Source organism: Lepisosteus platostomus, chromosome 9, assembly GCF_059453375.1.
Source record: "Lepisosteus platostomus isolate fLepPlt1 chromosome 9, fLepPlt1.hap1, whole genome shotgun sequence".
Classification (NCBI taxonomy): domain Eukaryota; kingdom Metazoa; phylum Chordata; class Actinopteri; order Semionotiformes; family Lepisosteidae; genus Lepisosteus; species Lepisosteus platostomus.
Window position 1 is genome coordinate 19,425,023 of NC_142619.1, and position 21,749 is coordinate 19,446,771.

Genomic DNA, 21,749 nt, shown 5'->3' on the forward strand with positions numbered 1-21,749 from the left:
GTAACACATTTGTCCCACAAAAGGGACAAAAGTGAATGGTATTCTGCTTAGCAGAAGCTTTTCATATATTGTAGTTGTGGTGATAGGAGATGTTCTAAGGTTACGTATTTTTGTTTTTCTTTCATTGTTTTATACGAGATGGCAATAGTATGCTATCATTAAGACTGCACTAACAGTGTGAGTGTGTAAAACCTTGATGCTGCCTGACAAATGTGGAAAATGACATCTTAATACTCAAACCTCTCTTTCATGTCTTTTGGTTTCCACCAGGATATCAGTGGAAGAGCACAAACACCTTCCCTAACCTACTGTGAATAGATTTCTGGTGCTGTGTGTGTGGGAGATGCAAGATAATAATAATAATAATAATAATAATTGCTTACACTTATATAGCACTTTTCTGGATACTACACTCAAAGCACTTTACAGGTAATGGGGACTCCCCTCCACCACCACCAATGTGCAGCATCCACCTGGATGATGCGACAGCAGCCATAGTGCACCAGAACGCTCACCACACACCAGCTATCAGTGGGGAGGAGAGCAGAGTAATGAAGCCAATTCATAGATGGGGATTATTAGGAGGCCATGATTAGTAAGGGCCAATGGGAAATTTGGCCAGGACGCCGGGGTTACACCCCTACTCTTTTCGAGAAACACCCTGGGATTTTTAACGACCACAGAGAGTCAGGACCTCGGTTTAACATCTCATCCGAAGGACGGTGCCTCTTTACAGTATAGTGTCCCCATCACTATACTGGGGCATTAGGACCCCCTGCTGGCCCCACTTACACCTCTTCCAGCAGCAACCTTAGTTTTTCCCAGGAGGTCTCCCATCCAGGTACTGACCAGGCTCACAGCTGCTTAGCTTCAGTGGGTTGCCAGTTGTGAGTTGCAGGGTGATATGGCTGCTGGCATGATGAATGACCTTGCTTTGTGCCGGGTCATTGCTTTGTGTCTTTGCAACCACAACCATTGAAAAAAATCAAATGTGCATTGAATAGGGTTATTCATTACAAATCTTAATTATAGTCACAATGATACTTTTTCTTGAAAGGTACTACAGCCTCAAGTGTATTAGAGTTGAAGAATTGAGAAAACTGCTTTGGTAACAAACATGTGGATATACAGCACATCCTTGAATTTTGGTCTTTACCTGAATATAGCTTTATCTTGCTTGAATTGTAATGTTGGGTTTCATGTTGAAATGTAATAATGATGTATATAAAAACAATATTGTAACGCATACGGCCACCATTGAGAGTGAAAGAGCTGGCTTACCAGAGCAGTGACGTCACCACACTTCCCTGTGAATAGCAGGGCCCGCAGCCGCTGGGCTGACGGGAGATTTCCCTTTGGCTCAAGAGGCTGGGTCCTTGTTGAGTGATGCAGGAGGCTCGGGTTTGAGTCCCTGACGGTGGGGGGCTGACCTGATGTGGTGGCAGCGAGGGCGCCCACGTGAAACCCCAAGTGTTACAATATACATTATACTGTACATACTGTATGGAAAGGGACCCACAGTCGAATTGTATTTTTTCAGTTAAAGTAAAATTTTAGCAAAACATTCTGCACACTGAAAACTGTACACTTTTGCACACCATATTGCCCAGGTACTGTATGCTCACTACACCGCATATTTCAGGTTACAATAATAAATTCCCAGAATAAAGAATAGCCTAATCTTCAAAGCCTATATAAATAACAAACTGGCCAAATCTGGTTCTGAGATGCACCCATATACTGTAATACTTGCTCAAGCTCTCATGTCAAAGAGGCAGAAGTTTCTGGAATAAAAGAATTTCCCTCTGTCGGACACATTTTAAATTATATTTCACAGCAGTAGGGGGTCACAAAATAGCTTTTGTTTGATTATTTCAGAATCTGTAACTAGCATTAAAAACCTCTAAATTTTATTTTTAATGAGTTTTAAAATCCAGGCATGGCACAGTTGGGTTTCTGAAGTCAGGCAGGCCAAGCTTTCAAATTAAAACTTCCATTGTGGTATTAAAAAACCCCAGAAGAGCTTTAATAGCAGCGCAATCCCTTGTACCATTTGACTCTGTTAAAGGACCATTTACATTAAAAAGTAATAAATGGATGTAGGCTCTGTCATTCTTGAGCTAGGCAGCCACTAAATTTGATCTTTCCCATGGAAATAACAAGAAACAAGGACTACCCTGTGGTATTTCATATTGACCTGCAGGAAGTAGCTGTCAAGTGGCAATGGTTTCGTGGTCATTCTCTGGTCAACTCATTTTTAGGAGTGTTTTATAAAGATTTGCCTCCGCAGTCCCCAGTAAGATAACTAGCTTAGTGGAGTCTGGATTCTTTGCCTGTAAAAACTGCTTTAATGAGGTGCAACACTCTCAGAAAGAAAAAAAGCAGATTGTTTTCCATTAATGTAACGAGCTTCCTTTTGTGGGATGTTCAAAGAACTGTCAAAAGTCCCAATTATTGGCCTCTAGCCATCTGCTTATGTCAAACCTAACCAGATTGAGACATTTTAAATACTCAACCCCAGCCACACCCCCCAGAAAACCATTTTCTTTCTTAGTTTGTCATTAACTCCTTTGAAGCTGGGACATTTAATGCTTACATTGCAGATTTCAGTGTTGTTTAAAAAGAAGGGCCTTTCTTAGCAGCAGAATTGTGGCATTGTGGTCAGAGTGAAGTCTCTTATTTTAGTAAGGGAGTTAAAAAATAGGACACTGACAGATACATTCTTTTTAGAGCTGAGTTTACTGCCTACTGACAAACTCCCCAACCATCTGTAACTCCAAATCATAGAAATTAGTCATTTTATTTTTTCTGCCCTGGTTTGAATTTGCCCTAAATATCAGAGTAATATATAAACTCCACTCTGATAATATTTTTAAAATAACTCCTTTTTTAAGTAAAAATGTTAATTTTAATCATGTTTATTTCTGTTGACTTTAACTCATGAACAATAAATTACAGTAAATAGCAAAATATTACTGTAGTACAATAATTGATAACAAAAACCCATGGTAAGACAAATTTGGACAGGATGACCTAATAATTGAGTAAAGCTAATTGCTTCTTTAGGTGATGCACTTCATAGTTCTCGAACACCAGCTGTCTTTTAAAAACATGTTGGATTAAGGCAGTAGGGAGAATGCCAGCACTGTCTTTGACCCGGGCAATGATAAACCCACACTCGGCAGGTTTTCAAATCTGCTGTGTAAAAAGTGATTTCCATTTAAAATCTAATGCGAAACAGCGGGAGAATAATGAATCCAGCAAGATCCTCATATGCAAAATGCTCCAGACAATTTGTCTTTTGTTGTGACACAGTTTGCAATAAGAATAAGGCAGGAAATCACTGCAGACCTCAATACCTGCCATGCTGAACTTAGCCAAAATTTTAACAGCCTTTTATATGGGGATTATCAATTAGCAACCTTCTGCATTAAAAAAGTAGTTTCAAGTTTTCCGCTTAGACAAGCGAGAGTGATGATTCTCATTTTAAATGAGCTAAATCCTCCTTTGTGATGAAGCTGAAAATCTGAAAACAAAAATGCTTTTACATTTTTATTTAATTGTTTTTTTTAAATTAAGTACAGTGTCACATTATGGGTAAACAAATGATGAATCCTGAACATTTCCGCTGCATCTATGATTATAATCTCATGCAGGTTTACGTGACCTGATAAACCGATGCAGTTGTTTTAGATGCTTTGAGTACAGAGGTAACAATTCAAAATAGACATTTCTCACTGCCCACACTGAAGGAGCAACAATAAATCAGTGTTGTATCACTTCATGTTTAGTGACATAATGCAATAGTTATGAGTCTGTTGCAGGAATCACTTCATGTTTAGTGAAATAATGAAACAGTTCCGAGTCAGTTATAGGAATCACTTCATGTTTAATATAATAATGAAACAGCTATACTGTAAGTAGGTTGTGTCTGGAATAAAGATATTTATAAAGTGCTTGTCAATGCCAAACCCACGGTTGGTATGGCAGGGATCCAAAACTCCAGTCTCTGAGGACCGTAAGATCTTTTGGTTTTAATCTAACTGAACACATTCTTGGGTGAAAATGACCAATTTAGCACTTTTTCTCAGATCATAAGCAAGTAGGCACCCAGGAATTCTGAAGGATTTTGGTTTATTATTGTACTGCAAAATATGAAATTATTTAATTCACTAGGGCTTAGTACAAGTAGAGTGGACTGTTTTCCGCTAGCTAAATAAATATTCATTCACATGATAATACATTAATACATAACCTTGTTTTTTAAATAAAGGGGACCAATACTAATGTCTACATGTCTGATTGGGGATACTCAGTTTATTCTTTTGGCTGTTGCAATTTTCAAATCCTAGAGAATTTAATACTTAGGAATGCCTCTCAAGTTTTCTGACAGCTTAAGTAACTTATAAAAATCTCATTAATAGCCCACTACTTTAAATTTTGAAACAGTGTGAAAGGAATTAGCAGAGCTTTTTATGGCTCTGGCCAAGGAGGTCCAAGTAAGCTATCCTCGGGTTGGTGGTAGCTGAATTAGAACCTTAATTCATGCATGGGGTACACAGTAAGAATATCCATAAAATCCATTTATCTATCCACTTTCTAACTGTTTAATCCAATATAGTGTCACAGGGGATCTGGCACCTATTTCAGCAAGCAATGGGTGCAAGGCAGGATACACCCAGGGAGAGATGCCAGTCCCTTGCAGGGCACACACACACACTCACACCAGGGCCAGTTTTTCCTAGAAGCCAATTAACCTGCCAGCACTTTGGACTATGGGAAAAAACCTGAGCACCAGGAGGAACACGAGGAGAACATGCAAACTCAGGGATAACACACCAGGAAATAAACTCAGGGCCCCAGCACTGCGAGGCAGCAATGCTAACTACTGCACCAATGTGTTGCCCTCGTCCATAATATCAAAAATAAATTTAATTCCTATGGAGTCAGCTGCAGTTTACGATGAAATCTGCACATGTACTGTGCATCTACTTTGCCACAAACTCAGAAACAGTGCTCAGAAACTCTGAGTTTCCAAACTCCTGTCACCCTAATTGTATAATAAGACAACACAAAACTGGAGCTTGCCAAGCTGTAAATGAGTCATATTTCTTGCAGCATTGGAAGAGTATTGCTGCTGATGACAGCTAATCAAAAAGTGTCGACCGTGAAGCCTCTCCTGTATCTCGGCTCCCAGCTCCATAGGAATGTAACTTGCCCTTTGCAGTAGAGGAGTATAAATCAATATGGCAACAGCTGGAGGGCAGACAATGAAACCAGAGCAGGAACAGGGAAAGTATGTATTTGCAAAGAACAGAAGGATGGAGATGGTGGGAGGCTCCAGACAAATAATATAAGCACAGGGTAGGGACTCTTCACAAAAGCGATGATTGCCCCACTTCTATGCAATGATAATAAAATCACTGTTGTGAATGTAACCTTTCAACGCCCTATTTAATAAAGGGGTATATGTCTTGTTTATACTTTCCGAATTGTGTCAATCAATAGTGTTATTATTCTGCCATCATTGCAGCATATAAAGGTTTAAATAAACAGAAGAAATACTGGAACAGCTTCGGTAGCTTCAGAGTTCAGAGTACTAGTCAAAGCAAGTAATAACTTGGATAACATAATGGACCTGCCACATACCCAGTTTTTTCAATGAAATTATAGTAACCTTTAGAGCAGCCTTTTATTTGTAAATCGTTTTAACTAAAAATATATCTAGATCTCTTATTATAAATATATTTAGGTCTCTTATTAAAAAGGTGGGACTCATGAAATGAACAGAATACTGAATGATATTATGGGGATAACAAAAAGAGATTCATATTTTGGCAACAACTGGAGGAAAACAAGAATGTTTTCCGTCAACAGAGCTTCAAAATGCACATAGACATCACACAGGTCTTGTGCCCATTCAGAATTTTCAAGTTAATTCTGTGATATATGATAAAACAACACAGGAATACAGAGCAATTATTAGGTTATTACTAAATTTACAACTCTTAGTGTCTCATTAATTCAATGACAATGCTGAATCTAAAGATTTAACTTTTCTTGTTATGTACAGTACCTTTAACACATTGTAGAACATTTTGTTAAATTGCAAAACATGAAGATTCAATTTAATTCTCACTTGAATTACATAAAGTGCTGTGGTTGACAATTTTACCACCATTTCAAATTTCCTGACTATTTTTAGTTTAAATTATTTTCCCATTAAAGAGAGAGACCTTCAAGGCTTGGCTTTTCTGCTAAGGTTTGTATACCTTAACCTGTTATTGCTGTAGTAAACACAGATTACAACCTAAACAGAAATTAAACCATCTCAAACAGATGCCGTGCATCAGGCAGAAAGTAAAAAAGCCAATTTGTCCATCAATTCCATAATCCTTAACTGAATTGCTGATGTCAACAGTTTTGTACTTTGCAGCGAGTGCATAAGTGTCATGTTTTCATTGAGCAGATTTTTCCTGAACCCAATTTAAAGCAAAGCCATATTCAGTAAAAAAAACAACTTTTCAGTTCAATTTACTTGTAAATGAATTGCAAATTAGTTTAATGGTAGGTTCTTATCCTATAGCATTTACAGAATTTAAAATGAGGAGCTGATGGGCTCTCTGGATTTCACACCATTTTTGATAATAGGTAGTTAATTGAATCAAGTATTTGGTTAAGAAGCTGAATATTAATTAAAACTTGGAGCTGTGCATTCCTGTTCCACAATGACAGATTCATCAAGTTCTATGCAGACAATGGATGAGCATCTTTTTTTCTTGACCATAAACAATCTACTTAGCTAATGCAATCCCTGGCTTCAATTAGAGTACAGATATGGAAACATCAAACTTTTGACGGGAAAAAACATTCCCCATTTTCATATTTGTGCAAATTTCCGTATTTTTTCATATTCTGAGCGGAAGACAGTTCATCTGAAAGGCAGGAAATCTTTTGTAACTTTAAAGTCTTCATTATTTTAAAAAAAGGAAATGGTACAGATATAAAATGTAAAAAACGAATATAGTAAAATGTAGTACAGTATAAATTCTATATTGTCAGCACATATAATAATTTTAAGAGTGAATTTAATATGAATGTGGTAATCCACTCCTCTATTTAAATCTCTTTTTTCATAATAAACTTAATATATTATGTCTTGAAACCTATTCCTCATCATAAACATGATCAACAACAGCGATACTATTACAACATCAGAAATGTTCCTATGCCTCAAGAAAATCCTTCATATGCTGACCTTTTCTATTATCATTGGTGATTTAATTATACATTCTGTTTTCTCAGGTTCATTAGTCAGAACTTAGAAGTATCTTCCAGTTTACCTAAATCAACCACAGTCAAAATAACCTCTTAACAACTACTGTAGTTGTGCCATAATGAAATTTCAATGTAAGGTGTTTTCTCTGTAAATGTCCTCCAAATATGATTTTCATGCTTTCATACAGTATGAATATACAGTATCTCATCTGTTTTAAAAGGGAGTTTATAGTTATTCTATAACTATTATCATCATCATCAAACACACTTTTAAGAGAGAGGCCATGATGATTTGGTTTTACTTGGTCATCATAAAAAAAGAAATCATCAACCTATCACCATACAAAGCATTTGCAATAAATCTGAGCTGATCAGAGAATGGTACTTACAAACACATCCATGAGCAGGTGCTCCAAGGTGACTTCGATGTCTTCTAATTTAGCTGCTAGAGTCATTATGCTTCTGGTGTAGAACCAATATGCCTAAATAACAATTTACATACACTGTTCTGCGCTGCTCAGTTATCCATTTCTAATGCTGTGATTCAGTACACAAATTCACAGTTCTTGATATTGCTTCCTCTGTTCAGTCTTTCCTTGTTGTAGTCCCTATCAATGGTAGAAAAAATAATGTTGAGCAAGGGATAGTGCAATAAGACAAGCTTGCTCCCTGTGACATGAATTTCAAATGGCATAAATACCAATAGGTTGCCTGGCTCAGAGAAGCACACTGCAGTGTAACTAGGAGACCACATCAGAGGCAAAGAGCTAGGAAGATACAGCTAACAGCGCCTTATTAACATTGATATTTATAGGACTAGTTCATTACCAATTATGAACCCCTCTCTGTTTCATTCTGACCTTTTGTGAAGGACTGTCCACAGTGAAGTGCATTGTGCAGAGGGGCAACAGGGCCTACAGAAGCTGGCTGTGACCGATGCTGGGCCTATTCACATGAGTTTGCAATCAATGGTTCTTTGTAACAGTCATTAAGCTCTGTCCTGGAATTTTAAGTCTCAGATAAAGATGCTGTGGAAAACAAGGAAATAGCCAGCTTTCTATAGGAAACTTATGTAACACAGTAATAAATAGAAATTGGCGAATGCTGTTTACAGGCACTCTCAAAAAACACCTGTTATGATTAAGTCCAAGATCTTTTGAGGATGTCCTGACTTACTTTCAAGGGTTAAGACTTTCTTTTTGGGGGTTGCAGAATTACTGCAAACCTTAAAGTAAAACAGAAACATGTCTTACTCAACAAGACATATTGCACCTCACTTCTACCATAATGGATACTGTATGTTTTCTAGAAATACATTTTTGAGTGTACAATATAGTATATGGTCAGATTTATCCAAAAAAAGCATATTTGGATATGGATCCTAAAAAGAAGAGTGTGGTAGAAAGGTAGGGGAGATGCACTGCTTGAGGTCTGGTCAGGGAAGCTTGCTCCATGTTTGTCACAGCTCAAGCAGATCAAATCAAAAGCAATGTTTGGAGCCTGAATTATTGAGAGTCTGGTAAGGTCTCACATCCTTAAGGGTCTGTCAGAAAACCATGTAAATGAAGAGTTGAGGTGATTTGCACCTGGGCTGGGAATATTTAAAACATACAGTTTTGAATATAAAATAGATTTAAAACCCATAACTCCACAAATGACAACACATGCTAGCTGTACGTGTTTCATTTTTGTTCCCAAGTGTCTCATCCCACCTAGCTAAGCTTTCCCACACTTCTCTTTTAGTGAGACTCTTATGCCTCTAGGGAATCCTGGTGGAGGCTAGAGAACATTTCATAATGCAATGATTATGGTGGCTACTCAGGAGACTTGGAGTCAGGTAAAAATATTTTCATTGCTAGAGATCTGTTTGCTTGAAGACATCTAAAGAAACACATTTTTGAAAGACAAGTATTACTGTTCAGTGCCAGATTTCCTATTAGGCACTGTAGGCACAGTGCCTAGGGGCTATGAAATTTTTAGGGCCTACAAAGGAGGGAAGCACTAGTGACTAATGGAAAACAAGCTGAAACAACAAGTTTGCAATCGACTCTAAATCTGCTCCAAATCAATAAGCATCAGCTACCTAGTGGCTGTAATCATACGCTATCTAGCGGCTGTTCTAGAAACTAGAAGTATCAAAGTGATGGTGGCTCAACTCGCTCTATCAATCACGTGGTTTAGCATTAGAATAGTTTAAACTGCATCATGTCAATCTACGTAATTCAATTGGTGTTTACCCCTCTTTTTGCACATTTCAGAGCGAAAGTGCCTAGGGCCTGCTGTTACAGATGCTTAGCAAGAAATGGGCTATAGCCCTGCAGTGCCGTTTGTGGAAAATGCACCTCAAACTTTAATGCTAAATTTGAGAAAGTTGGAATTAATTGTGTTAATTAAATAAATAAAATGTATTAATTAAATTAAATTTTGATTTAAGATATCAGGTCCCACATTGCACTGATAAACACATTTTTTTACATAAGAAATGAGAGTTGGCATTTTTACAGTTCTCAAAAAATCTTGAGCATTTTAAAAACTGTATGATGTTCAAGTGCTGCGCACAGCATGTACAGCACCTACTTCCTTGGGCAATAGCAAGCTGATTTTTTTCTCTTCTATACTTCTGATTTTATATATGAAATAATTATTATTACTATCCCTGCAGTTGCAGGAGCAGTGTCTAAGAAAGAACATTTTTCCTGAAGACAGTTGAAAACAGTGGCATGCTGTGCTCTTCATCTCCTTGCTTGTAGAAAAAGGAGCAATGGGTTCTTTCTTTTTCTTGTTTTACTAACATTTCAAGGGAGATAGTATTGCGACACAAGTGTTATCATTTTCTATTCACGCAGACAAATGTGCCCACTGAAAGACAGTGAAAATGGTGTCGGGCGTAAAGAAATTGCTGGACAGAATTTTTTCTAATGACTTTCCTGATGTTCTCTTTCTTTGGCCACCTGGCACCCTGCTGAAAGCACCTCCTGATTGAACAGTTTTGAATAAAGTATCAGAGGAGAAAGACAGAGCCCCCTGTCAATCAGTCTTCAGCATGAACACGAATGAACTAGAAAGAAAGGAGCTGTCACACAGGGAGCCACAGCTGTCAAGATTCCTTAAAGTGATGATTTGATTACTTAAAGCACTGCTGTAGCCAACAGTAGATTATTTATTTATTTATTAACTGTTTTATTATGAATGGAGGTATAATGCAATCATATGGGTGAAGAAAATATCAATACACCCACCTTTATGATTACTTTTATATGGGAAGAACTTGACACAACACTATACTGTTCCTGTGCAGTACTTCTGGGTGCAATGGTGCAATATGGTATTATTACGACAATGATATTTCTTTTCTGTCACCACAATATAATATTTTCTTTCTTGGAAACAGCTCTTTCAGGATATGGAAATCAGGGATGTCAGACCCTTTCACCTCTCTTCCAAGGTTTCTCCACTATCATTTTCAGAACTTGAACCATTACTGTAAGTACTGTAACTACCACAGGAAACATTTAACTGCACGTGGCATTGTTTCATGTGACATATTAATTGTGACACATTCCTTTTGCCAATAATGAATAATATTCTGGAGCAGCAAACTTTTTTTTACAAATAAACAAATAAAACTTTAAAGCCTGCCAAAATTGTACTAATTAATTTTATTTATTTGAAGGGTTAACCACCCTGTGTTCAAAAACCTAGTCTACAAAAAGGATACGATATTCACAGAGTAGTTGATTAAATTCAGTAGGACTCTAAAATGAAAGTACAATATACATTAAAAAATGATTATAAAGATCATAGATTTTTTATGAGCAGTCTTTAGATATGATGACTGCATGACTGCTCTACCCTTGATTTTGTGATATGGTAATATCTGGAGAATAATGAAGATAATTGGCAGCGTACCATTTCTGTTTGTGTTAACACATGGCAATACCACTCCACTGTTCTCTCAAGCACATTCCCACTGTCTATATCGAGGGACCAGTGTTTTGGTATAGGGGAGTTTGATGCTTTCTGGGAGATATAGAGCTAAGACATTTGAGTTCTGTCTTCCAAATCCAGGGATGAAAGAGCATATGCTAATTTAGCACGGTAGTTCACCATGAACTTTACAAAAGCTACAGAACACAGGCAAAAAGATGCAAACAACTACATTTGATTTATCATGCCTGTTTCCAGCAACATGGTTACTTACAGTACATGTTACTCCAGTTCTGCAACTGCCTCAATAATCCTGCTCATAAAAGAGAACCTTAAACAGTTTTTAATACTTCAACTCTTGTATAGCCCACAGAGAGTCTGAACACACAGCCATGAGGATATGCCAGCAAAGGAATTGAGGACTTCCCACCACACTAATCTGGTATCCTTATCCAATTAAGAAAGACCATTTAAGGTGACATATAGAAAAGGATTCTTTATGGCTTTCTTTTTCACCCAGCTGTCCAAAGTGCTTAATCAGGTCAAATCCTGGAATCAGCTTATGGGTTTCTAAAAAGTAAGTCTTTTTGTGATCGTGGCAAGATGATGCCTTTTATTCGGGGGGTTTTTCAGCATTTACCTATCTAGTTGAGCAAGGAATACAGTCTAACTTTTAACAGCGCACTCCTCCAAAACAGAAATTTCTTTCATTTGTATCCAAGTGCAGTACACAGGGAACTTGCTAAGATGAGTCTGCTCCACAGACTCCCACCTTGCTCTTAAGTCAATGGATAACTCTGGTGAGGCTAAAGCAATCAGCTGTGACACTGGCCATGTTACTCCCACCACCACCGGGAACAAGAAACCAATGACCTCTTGCTCCACATCTCTGTCAATCTCCATGAGGTCAAGAAGCAACTGCACTTCAGATTTACACTTGACACAGAACGCTAAATGTGCATCTGAATTTCTAAAAGAAACCATTTGCACATTACTGCTAACAGAGAATTCGAAATGTATTTTAGGACATACATGCTAATAGTATGTACAGTATGCTCATATAATACATGTAGTACTTCTTTTGACATACTGTATCAAACTTATAAACACAGCTGTCACTATTGTGCTATTTATAGAAATACACATTTTCCGGTCTGAGAAAATGTACACTTGGATTCCTTATGTGAAACAGAATGCATTTATGAAATCTTTGATCAAAATCAGAGGTTGTGCTGAAATTGACAATATCTCTTTTCCTTACAGAAAAAAAAAATAAGTTAGCAATGCAGAGAAACATAAACCCTGCAGGTGGTACAGTATTACTAGTGCATAGTATGAACAAATTAGAAAAAAAATGTACTGTAAAAATGTTGTTAAAAATACTGCATGAAAGAATGAATGAATGAAAATGAATTCCCAAGAAAAAAAAGGTATTGGCCAAAGATTAAGTAGCAGTACAAAGAGCTGTTCAGCATTGGAATAGAACACCATTACATACTACAAACACTGTGTGATAGTGACTGCAACATTACAACTGATGTAGAAGAATACAATAGACTCTTTATTTTGAGCATTTGTAAACAACCACTATGTAAATCTGATTATTTAAATCATATTTAGGAAAACAATTGTTCCCATTTCAATAATCACCTCAGTTTACACTCGAGAATAATAATACAGTTTCCTTGGTGTAAAAAAGACAAATTTATCAAGTATTTGTTTTGGTCATGTTGCCATATGATATTGCAATAATTTTAACACTTTACTGGTCTTTGCTTACCTTAAATCTAAACATGTCTGAATGGTTAAAGATGGAATATTCCTGGAAATACTCCTAGTTGGTAAAAGAGATCCTTGAGTCATTCAGGCACTCACTGCTTCATATTCCTAAAGATTTTTCTTGCCTCCAATCAATTCAAAGGTACTCAAAGTAATTTACTGAGCCTGATTCAGTCAATGTTACTCCAGTGCACTCCAGTGTCTCCGACTATTGAAGCCTCTTTTCCATGATTTGGCACAGGATTCCTCAGTGAAAGACGGATAAGGATGTGTTTGGTTATCCATAGGCGAATGTTTAACTTCAAATTGCCAAGCAAGTAAATAAATAAGCTTCATTCTTTTCTGAATTGCAAAACCCCTTACATACTAAACCTTAAAGTGATTGGGGAGTAATGTCTTTGCGGTGATCTATATTTAGGCTTGTTCTGAAAGCTTCTTATCTGCCCTTAAAACCTTTTAGTTTTAATCTTCCCTACTGTACTTAAGTAATTCTAATGATATTTTTGTGACAGCAGCAGAAATGCAAGTTAGACGCACTAGCAACTGAACATGTCTGGTATGGGGTGAAATTATGTTACATATGCACTTTAGCAACAGATAATGTGAGTCTCCTCCTATGTTTAAAGCATTTTAGCATTATTTGGGATGAAAAGTGCTATATGATTGCAAGGAAATATTATAATGAATGGTTCAGATTAAAATGTACAGTATCTATAGTCAAATGTACTACCTTAATGAATTAACGCAGTGTAGCATACTATAAAACAGAGCATCCACCCATTTTCTAATCGCTTCATTCAATGCAAGGTTGAGGGGTAGCCAGAGACTATCCTGGCAAGCAATGGGAGCATGGCAGGATACACCCTGAATAGGATGCCACACAGACACAAACACGGACATACTCACAGACAATGTTTCTAGAATGCAATTAGTCTACCAGTATGTCTTTGGATTGTGGGAAGAAACTGGGGCACCTGGAGTAAACCCACGCTTGGGAAACCCACGGGAAAAATGTACAAACTCCATGCAGATGGTACCCGAGGTCCAGAACTGAACTCAGGGCTCCAGTGCTGCGAGGGAGCAATACTAACCAGCGTGCCACTAAAATAAAACAGCAACAAATAAATGACAAGTACTGTACACAGCAACTGAGGTCAATATGGAAAACAAAAAAAAAGCCTTCAGCACTACCCTTATAACAATACTGCTGGTAGGGCTGCTATATAAAAAGCAGCAAGTGTGAAAAGTCAAATCCAGATTGAAGAATCTTTTGGTAGTATCCTTCTCTGAAAGCCTGTGAATGCTGAGAAAAGCATAGGCTTAAAATAGTATCTGCTTGCCTTTAAAGAAAGCAAGACAATTCTTAGACTGACAGCTCCCTCTAAAAAGGACCTTGCTAAAATATATTCAGAATTAAAGCATGCTAAAAAAGGACTGGGAGACAAGGTGTTTTACTGTTCACTATACACTTTAATTAAGAACAGCTAAAAGATTTCTAATAATGTTCAAGCAACATTTTTCAATGTTTTCTTTGGTTGCCTAGATTTTAAAATATAGAAGGCAAAGCTCTCTCACTTACAGCTACACCTGCTGGAAGACTGAGGGTGGGAAGATGGAGGTTAAGAATAGGATCGGGATTGAGTTCATTGTTTCTCCTGCTTAGTCATCAGCTGCAGCTAATTCTGTTGCGTCAGGAGGAGCACACTATACAGTGCTTCCTTCTCAGTCTGGAGAAAGGTGACCTCCAAGGCAGCACAACTAACAGCCAGAATGTCACCTGATTCTCATCACAGGTCTGGCACCCTGCAGCTTTACTTTCATCAGCATTTCTGCTCTCAAATAGCTTTTTTTAGCTCTGTCAGCCCGTACACTGGCTGAATCTTAAAGAACCCTGCATAGCAGTGCTTAAGAAATGTCACCATTGGCATATGATATTTCACGTTTTGCACCCTGAAGCATAAAACTATTTTTTTTCAAATTGTTAATGAAAGAAAGATGTACATCTCAGATTCACAAGAAAGAATGTGACTAGGAAAAAAGACAGAAGATGTTCAACCAGCTTGCTTTTTACAAAACATGCTTGTTCATGTGCAATATCCCTTAGTGCTAAATAACTCTGAGCCACATAAAAAGGACTTTCCGGGAAGTGCCCCCTTAATTAGTTGTCCATTCTTTATTTTCAGCTACCCCTTAAAGACCCTCGGTAAAGAAACAGTACATCCCTCTATGTCTCAACCATTTTAACTTCAGCTGGTGGCAAGAAAGAGATTTTCTTTTCCACAGTCGGGTTAGAATGAGCTTCTCCTTTGAGAAGGACTTAATTGATAGTCCTGTTCTAATCTTAGGGAAGGATAAGTCTACTGAGCTGTAACAAATAATAATCCTTTATCTGCGAGAGAAGAAAAATAATCGGTGAAGTGAATGAGCCCTGTACTAAAAATCTAAAGAGAGTAAAGGGTATGCTGAGAGGCATAACATGATACAACTTAGAGATTCCTGTCATTGTTAGACTGCTTGGAATTTTTCCTGAAACACATATCTCCCAGGAAATGTGACAGTACAGAATAAAGCAGAACTCGGTTTAAGATTCAGTTTCAGAAGAAGTACAACAGCAAATGTACCATACAGTAATAAAATAAAAATGTGCAATATGGAAATGGAGGAACATATTTGGAAGTACTGTATACAGAGGATTAAAAGGTTTTTTGTTTGTTTTTGTGCTTCTGGTATGAATCTATTAAAGTAGGATAGAAACTTATTAGGCTTGACTAATGATTAAATAAATTACTATGATAGTTCAAAATTAAACATGGGATTTATGTACAGTAGGTAACATTTCATTTTATAAAGTAGATCAACTTTAAGAAAAGCCAGGTGGAAATGTTTGGCTTGGGAGCAAAGGCTACTGACCCCTTGCTTCACCCTCTCTGTGCCCAGCCTTCAATTACTTAGGCAATTTCATGGTTCAGGAATACTGGGAAAACACTTTATTGACAGTCATGCAGAGACAACATTTCTAAAGCATGATATGAATGTGATTAGTACAACGTGCTTCGGTAAAAAAAGGCATATGGTAGCCTACTCTTGGCACAGCCCAGAAATGCAAACATTCATCTATGTGTAATGCTTCCCAACACCTTATTAAAGTGTGGATGTTTTTCTCCAGAGGGGGCCACGCCTGTCTATTTTCTCTGAATGGCTTGCTTATCGTTGGGTTAATAAACATCAATGACCTGTCCATGGGAACATGTGGAGTGTAATCAATGTCTTATCCTGTTCACTTCACACATTACATATTCCCAGCACACTTTGGGATTGTTTGTATAAGGAATGACAGCATTTGTCCTTGTTCTTACTGAGCTAATAATGGTTGAGCAATGCAATTTTCTTGGTGTACATTATGATCTTCCTGTGGGGTTAGTACTTTAAAAGACAAATGCTAAAAAGGTCTTGTAGAATGTATTCAGGGCAGAAATTGTGCTGTCTATAAACCTGTGTGCAAAGGACAGAGGTCACATTGCTCAATACAGAGTGTTTATTGAAACTTTGTCCCTTATTATTAAAAGGAGAAAAAATAGTAAATGGGTCAGTTGTGCGAAAGAGTAAACCAAAGGCATTTACAATTTGTTAATAAACAAAGTACCATAAGTGCTTCCTTTTACAATATGTCAAAAGTCACAAGTTGATTAAATGTTGCTGTGTGTTCTTTTACTATAATATACAGTACTTGATAAAATATAATTTAATTTCCTACTCACCTTTGCTATGGTCTGATCAGATTTTGTAAAAATTCAACAGTCTGAAATCTGAGGAATCATTGAGTATTTGTATCTCAAAAGATATCCCCACAATATCTTTGGACCACATCAGCGAGGTTTCTCTAGGTATTGGTTCAGTCTATTTCACTTTCAGAAAATTGTCTCTTTCTTCTGAAATATGTCTCAAACAGAAAGCAGACAACGTTTAAAGAATGTTTTCTTTAGCCCTAACTCAATTTATTTATGTTGAGGAACTGCCTCCAAACTATTGCCATCTTTATAATGTCATGATAGAGTTGTTATATTTCTTTATGATTTTGAATGTGAGGTTTTATTTAACTTTAGCTAATAGTATACTGTGTATTGTAGTTAAGTCGTACATGAAAATGGAAACCACAGCCATTCCTGTTACATCTTGTTACAGCCAATTCCAAGAACATGCAACAGCTACAGTCTTCTTGTTCGTCTTTTTCGCATTTTATCTTTTGCACTCAGATTTAAATAGTTTCTTAAAATAAAAAAAACGAAACAAAAACAAGTGTTGTACTCTCATCAGACTTATTACACTTGGGAGAATGCTTTTGTACATTAACTTTGTTTCACAGTCATTTACTTTCAGCAATGATGGCACAACAATTTCATCCATCCTCAAAATGCCCCAGTAGAAATACTGAGTGATATAAGCAAAGTAGATAAATATTAGTGCTTAACTCTAAATGTAAGATGCTGAAAACAATGCATTACTCTCATACCTTGGGAAAAATAGACTGGCATTAAAATAATTGGTTATGCACAAGCAGGCTTGATAATGCATTACTGTTATGCTATCACCATTACCTTTGATGTCGCTTTTTGTGTTCTTTTTCCATCAGTTTAATATCTTGGAGATTTGTGTGATTTCACTATGTCTCCTCTAATCTCTTATTATAAATATGTCTCAGCCAGCTGCCAATAAATCACTGCCTTTGCTAGATTTCAGCCAATCCAAAAGGGCTATTTAAGCAGATTGAAAGATCTCCTGATCAAGAAGACAGCAGATATCGGTACAATTGCTGCACTCAGTTCTTGTACATTAAAGAGGGCAGCTGATAAGACAGTAATTACAGAGGAGTAATTAACCCAAATCTCTTTGTACTCTACTTCATCCAAAATAAGTAACTGCTAAAATTAAGATGAAGACTGGTGTATTAAAAAAAAAACATCCCCTTATGGGGCAGGCTCAGATTATGACATGCACTGTGGCAAACATGCTTTTCAAAATTATAGGAAACAAAGAATGATGTCCAGTACTGCTGCTGAAGGATGTCATCAAGGATTTGCTTGTCGTCAGGGTCCCTATGTCCCTACTGTATGTCATGGTATTAATACCATGTACATGAATTCACCTACATGTACCTATAAAGTCAGATAATTAGCCAATTAAAGGAACTATATCATGAAACTGTATCAAAATAAAAGATGCAGAGCTGGAGAGAAGGGTACCAGAAAAGTACCACAATCAGGGAGGAGAAATGGGAATGATATGTATTGTGGGGAGAGTGTGATGCTGGATGTTGTCAATCTTGGAGCTAAAGAAATCTACAAATGTGTTGCAAATTTGCAATGAGGGAGGTAATGTAGTGGGGCAGTTAGGCTTTAGCAGTCTGTTGATGGTGGAGAAAAGATGCCTGGGGTTGTTGTGGTTATTTTCATTGAGGTGAGAGAAGTAGGTGGATCTAGCAAGACTCCCCTTCATATCTTCTCAAACGCACTCCTGGCACTTCTTTATAAACAACATCAACAAGATACAGTATGTCCTCTACTAACAGTCTCGACTCCCATTTTTAAGGTTATTAAAAATCTCTTGCTTGCTTGCCTCCCTATGTTGGCAATCGTTCCTTTGCAACACATTCAGAACTATGCTGTTCCTCTTGGATCCTCTCTGCCTTATTACTCACCTAAAGCTCCTTGCCTTCGGACTTGCCAGAAGGCTTCCCCTCTCTGCTGACTCCTTCAAGATTTCAGTTCTGAAGTCCTGCTCTCTCCGTCACTCTGCCCCTTCCTGTCTCCAGTCCCTTGCCTCTGCCCATTCATACTTGTTCTCATTCGCTCTGAGCTCATGCACCACTGCCTGTGTTATCTTAATCTCTTTCTTCGGGTTCTTCCAGCTTAGTCTTCCCTAGTCGTGGAGGAACCACACCAAATTATGGAATACAGTGTAATGAATTAGTATTATTTTTTAATATATTATTGCACTGATGTGCAGAAACATTTGCAACATTTTAGAACATGCATTGTACTGGATTTTCTTAGTTCTAAAGGTTACAATGTATCCCTTGCTTCATTATATCGCTCTTCTTACACTGTTTAATTGTGAAATCGTGTTGCTGCAAACTGATGTACAAACTTTGGTCATTTTCATATTAGTTAGTTTGGATACAGGGATTATCAAAATAAAAGATCAAAAAACTATTTTAGAAGGTAAATATCATAAGTTTCAGTTTCCTCCAGTTACGAGCGAGGCAGTAACATTATTTTCGACTAACTAAAAATATGAGCTACTGTATTCCACCTGACCTGATCCTCTCAGCAGTGCAACACCTATATATAATTATTTTTAGCTGTGTACTCATGATGCTCTCTGTTGGTTCAGTTAGACAGACAACTCAACAGGGAATAGAAAGGAGCAAAGCTGTAGACCACTTTTCAAAATAGTTTTACCCTCTAGGGGCTAAGGTCTTGCCAGATACAAGAAAATCCTACAAGTGAATGGAAAGCTGTAATGCATTAATGTTTTTTGGCAGTTTGTGGTCATTCCTCATTGCCTTAAAAATAGATGGGTCATCATTTTACTAGCCAATGTGGCTCAGTTCATCCAAGAAACACTGTTTTCAGCTGTTCAAACATACAGAAGTCACACAAAAGTAAAGCATTTTGCATTTAAAGCTGTTTAGCTTTAGGCAAAGGCTGTCTTAATTTTTCCAATACAGGATTAGTTTTTGATGGTTGCTGTAATAGCTGTAAATAAACTACTTGTGGGATCCATCTATTGCAAACTAAAAAACACTGAATTTCATTTCGGATTATTGATCTTAACTACAGAGTGAGAACACGCATAAGGAATTCAATAACGCTTATGCCCCAAGAAACATACCTGATGCTCTGCCCTAAAGGTTTAGAAAATTCATTAAAATACAACATTATGCATATTGAGACATGACTGACTGCTTATATAATCTAATTAACCAGGCCTTGCCAGAGGCTTCCAGCACTTCCCAAGGGCACTGAAATAGGCCCAAAAGGTACTGACAGCAGAGTTGCATGGAGAGTGCGCACACATTATAAATTACCCACAGGAAATACGAGGCTTAAGCATGAAGATAAAAATGGCAAATGTGGTGAATATTTATTAAATCAGTTTGAAAGGTGCTAGACCTTTTCTGAACACATTATAAACCACAGATAATATAAAGAGCTACCATTTGTTGGTTATTAAGTTGAGATAAACTTCATTAATATGAAAAATGTATTCAGATGCTTTGTCTAGGATTTAAGGAATGTACAGACTGAGTACTAAGCAGCATAACTGCATGACCAAATGTTTTGAGCATGTAAAATTGTTGTATCTCAGTTGACTAACTGCAATCTGAGATGTACTCACCATTTTAAAATGTAGCAGTGCTGATGGTTTTAAGAGTTACTTTTTAAAAAAGGGATTGAGCTGATATGAATGGATCTTTTTTCTGCATTAACTGGCATGAGTACTGTATTTTAGAAGAAATGCAGCTTTCTATGTTGTTCTCTAATGACAAATTGAAATCCTCTAGGTTTATAAGAAATTGCATTCCATCTGGCCCTCTGAATTTTCTTAGGTTCTGTATTTGCAACATTGGTGGTTAGTGCTGCTGCTTCATAGCTCTTGTTCTTAAAATCATAGTTTGCAATGCTTCAAAGTGTGGCTTGGGGCATCTTCTGGGTGGAGTGTGCATGTTCTCCTTTGACTCATGAAGGATTTCTCATGCATGTAGGACCACTTCCAGAAGACATGCTGGCCAGCTTAATTGATGTTTTTAAATTGGTCATCTGGGCTTGTGTGTCTGTGTCCTACCATTTGCTTATGTTTCTGGGATAGGCTTGGGTTGCAGCAACTGTTATAACGTGAATAAGCAACTTTCTGTTAATGTATGGTCTAAAGTATTTTTCAAGACCATAATCAGTGATGATTTAAAGATAACTAGAAACCTTACAGTACAGAATAGAAGATCTTGAGAATAGAAGTTTAATACCATTGATCTATAGTATGTTGATAAAGCAATATTGTGCTGAAATTTTTAAATTGGTTAAATGTTGGTGCTTTACCTTCAAAACATACATATATGGACATTCAATTAATTCATTCTTGATGACTGATACCTCCTCTCCTGTTCTGAATTTGCAGCAGAAGGAAAAAAAAACCAAAACATTATTGACGTGGTCAATTTTGCTACATACTGTAAGTAGACAGTGGATAATCAGATTATGTTAAACTGATCACTTTCCATGTGGCATCAGTTTCAAGTTTAATCTTTTTCAATGTTTTTTTCATACAGGATACTGTACATAATTAAAAAGGCCTTGGTTAATATAATTAATCCTATGTATGATTGACACTCAGCCCTCTTAATTACCAACCTCCCTTGTGACATTTACTCCTAGCACTTGGAATATTTCTCATCATTTGCTGTCCTTTCACTCCTGGGTAATGTGATTTTCTACACACAATATGCAGATATTAAAGACAGAACGTTGAACTGAAGAAACTATTTTCTGCCAAAGTTAAAGATTATTTTTTAAAGACCAGATAAACCCACAATATTAGAGAGCTGAAAATGTCAGACAAGGATTTTAGCAGTGTGTAAAGCTTTATATGATGTCTTCTTATTTTGTTTTTTCGTAGAGAAAAAAGTTAGCAATGGTGAACAAAATTAAGTTATTTGATCTAACACAATATACTGTATGGAAAAATACTTTCATGATCTGATGTTAAGG

At 37.0% G+C, this 21,749-nt stretch overlaps 1 protein-coding gene across 5 annotated transcripts in view; it reads right to left on the minus strand.

Moving 5' to 3' along the window:
- Positions 1 to 21,749, minus strand: part of frmd4a (FERM domain containing 4A) — a 283,776-nt gene that overhangs the window by 153,183 nt on the left and 108,844 nt on the right. The window contains exon 1 of one of the 5 annotated variants that reach the window (XM_088647134.1): positions 12,986 to 13,177. The exons of 3 other annotated variants lie outside the window; for them this stretch is intronic. In XM_088647134.1, coding sequence (XP_088503260.1) covers positions 12,986 to 13,000 — 15 coding nt within the window. In that variant the 5' untranslated portion in view covers positions 13,001 to 13,177. Of the gene's footprint in view, positions 1 to 7,667; positions 7,926 to 12,985; positions 13,178 to 21,749 lie in introns of those variants that run through there. One more of the 5 variants, XM_088647130.1, reaches the window with a different exon arrangement.